The 2,360-nt window shown below is 51.7% G+C and overlaps 1 protein-coding gene across 1 annotated transcript; it reads left to right on the top strand.

Moving 5' to 3' along the window:
* Window positions 1–257: 257 nt before the first annotated feature.
* Window positions 258–1,778, top strand: LOC136481250 (glutathione transferase GST 23-like). Its single transcript, XM_066478605.1, has 2 exons — window positions 258–815; window positions 915–1,778. Exons 1-2 carry the CDS (start codon window positions 462–464, stop codon window positions 1,320–1,322), a joined length of 762 nt encoding a protein of 253 aa, XP_066334702.1. The 5' UTR covers window positions 258–461; the 3' UTR covers window positions 1,323–1,778.
* The last annotated feature ends 582 nt before the right edge of the window (window positions 1,779–2,360 follow it).

Here is a 2,360-nt window from a genome sequence, read left to right as displayed (position 1 = left end):
CCATTGAAATTAGTCCCCACCACATGAAACCAAATTAAAGAAATAGTAGCTTATATATATACACAAATAAAAACGAAGCTAATAACAGATTAAACCAACTGAGATAAGCTCATCATATTCATATATCAGTAGTTATCAGTAAACACCACACCACCTGTCAGGAACGCTGCTATGTGGGCCCACACGTAGGCTGTCCGGAGCATCTACAAAAGGAACCAGGAGTGCCTTATGCGGAGCGTCGAATATTCAGAATACAACTCATCCTCTCTTCTCCTAGTTACTGTTCCTCTTCCCCAACTCCCTCTTCCTCTGTAACCGCCCCCTGCTCCTCATCCTCTCTCATTCCCCCCTGCTTGCTACTCCCCTGAACTCCATCTCTAACTGTATCTGTTACCTGAGATCGTGTTAGTCCATTCAGTGATTGTGTTCTACCAGTGGGTTGCTAACACCACCACGGCACCATGGATCATCATCTCGAGCAACAAGCAGCAGAGAGCGAGAAGAAGGCGGTGAAGCTGCTCGGCATGTGGGCAAGCCCCTACGTCCTCCAGGTGAGATGGGCGCTAGCGATGAAAGGCGTCGAGTACGAGTACGTGGAGGAGGATCTCCGGAGCAAGAGCGCCCAGCTGCTGGCGTACAACCCCGTGCACAAGAAGGTCCCCGTGCTGGTCTACCATGGCAGGCCCATCGCGGAGTCGCAGGTCATCCTCGAGTTCATCGACGACGCCTGGAACCACCGCGGCGACCCCATCCTCCCTCGCGACCCCTACCGGCGTGCCATGGCTCGTTTCTGGGCCAGATTCAAGCAGGACAAGGTCAGGACTCAGGAAGAAGAAGAGGAGTTCATTATCTGCATGCAGCTCTGTCTGTGTTCATCAGTTTCAGTTTCTGCATACGTGCCTTCATGCGTGCAGCTCTCGCCGCCGATCTGGAGGTGGTTCACGACGGAGGGCGAGGAGCAGGAGGCAGCGTACGAAGCCGCCGTAGAGCAGCTGCTGGTCCTGGAGAAGGAGCTCGCCGTCTCCGGGAAGCCGTTCTTCGGCGGGGAGAAGGTCGGGTTCGTCGACCTGTCGCTCAGCCCGCTGGCGTACGTGATTCCGATCTACGAGGAGATCGTCACCGGCGGCGGCGGCGGCGGCGTGAAGATGGTCACGGAGGAGAAGATGCCGTCCCTGGCTGCGTGGATGGGGAGATTCCTCAGCTCGCCGGCCGTCAGGGGTCATCTGCCGCCGCTGGAGAAGCTGCGGCCCAGGTGTCAGGCGATGCGCGAAGCGTTTCTCGTCTCAGCAAGAGCAAAAGTTGAGCAGCAGCAGCAGCAGTAACTAGAGCTAGCTACTTGCACTGTGCGTTTCTCGTCTTATCACGTTCTTCTGCTCTCTATCCTTTCTGAAAGAGTCAAAGAGCTTTTACCATGTAAAGAAAGACAAAGCCAAGGTATTTAGGCCCTCTTTGGTGCAGCTCCGGCTAGCTCCGGCTCCTCCGCACGGCACTGTAGCACTGAAGCGACACGGTAGCAGAAGTCGTTTCGAAAATCGAGACAGAAAATAACTGTGAAGAGCCGGAGCTGGAGAAGCCATGACTTGAGTTTCTCCGGCTCTGTGCTACAGTAGCGCTACAGTAACAGAGCCGGGGACGGCGGAGCCGTACCGAACGAGCCCTTATATGTACATAGTACAGTGTCGTACTGATAATTTGACCTCTGTGTCATGCCTGTTGCATATATAAACGACAATCCAACCGTGTCAGTGTCACTGTCACTGTTGTTCTTGGCACTACTATGACAGATGATGCATGCTTCAGATTATTATTAATTAGTCCTTTGCTGCTGCTCTGATGAACCATGGCATGCATGTTTGATTGTTTGTCGCTGTTGCAGCAGCAGCACTGGCATCGGTCATCTGCTATACTAAGACATTTGACCAGACATTGACCATGCACGAATCAAAGATTTTGAGATGAGCTGAGTGTGCTATTTCCAAAGCAACTACTGGTCGATCTCTACTCTCTGTCGCGTGCCCTGCATCATGTGCAGCGCAACCTCTGCTTTTTTACTCTCCCTCCACGCATGGTTATTATAAATAAAAGCGAGTTAACTTTACCAAGACGCAGGTAGTAGCAGTAATCCTTTATACAAAAAGTTTGAATTTATCTGTCTGATTTATCAGTTATAGTATAATGTTTTTTTTCGTAACGAAAAAAAAACATCAGTTGAACCGTGTGCCAAACAGCGAGGAACCGGTAGTAGCATGTCTCAAAATTGCCACGTAGCTCCTTCGCCGGCCACGTACTGATCCGTTCTTTGGATAGCACCAGCGATCTGGCAGCTCTACGGGGCCCATCCCAAGGACACATCTTTAGCT

The sequence above is a fragment of the Miscanthus floridulus genome, chromosome 9 (genome assembly GCF_019320115.1).
Source record: "Miscanthus floridulus cultivar M001 chromosome 9, ASM1932011v1, whole genome shotgun sequence".
Classification (NCBI taxonomy): Eukaryota; Viridiplantae; Streptophyta; class Magnoliopsida; order Poales; family Poaceae; genus Miscanthus; species Miscanthus floridulus.
The sequence above is the reverse complement of the archived record's forward strand: the minus strand, read 5'-3'. Positions and strand labels throughout refer to the sequence as shown.

Coding starts and splice junctions, on each gene's coding strand:
- LOC136481250 (XM_066478605.1), top strand. CDS start 462: ATGGATCATCATCTCGAGCAACAAGCAGCAGAGAGCGAGAAGAAGGCG. Junction 816..914: donor CCAGATTCAAGCAGGACAAG/GTCAGGACTCAG, acceptor TCATGCGTGCAG/CTCTCGCCGCCGATCTGGAG.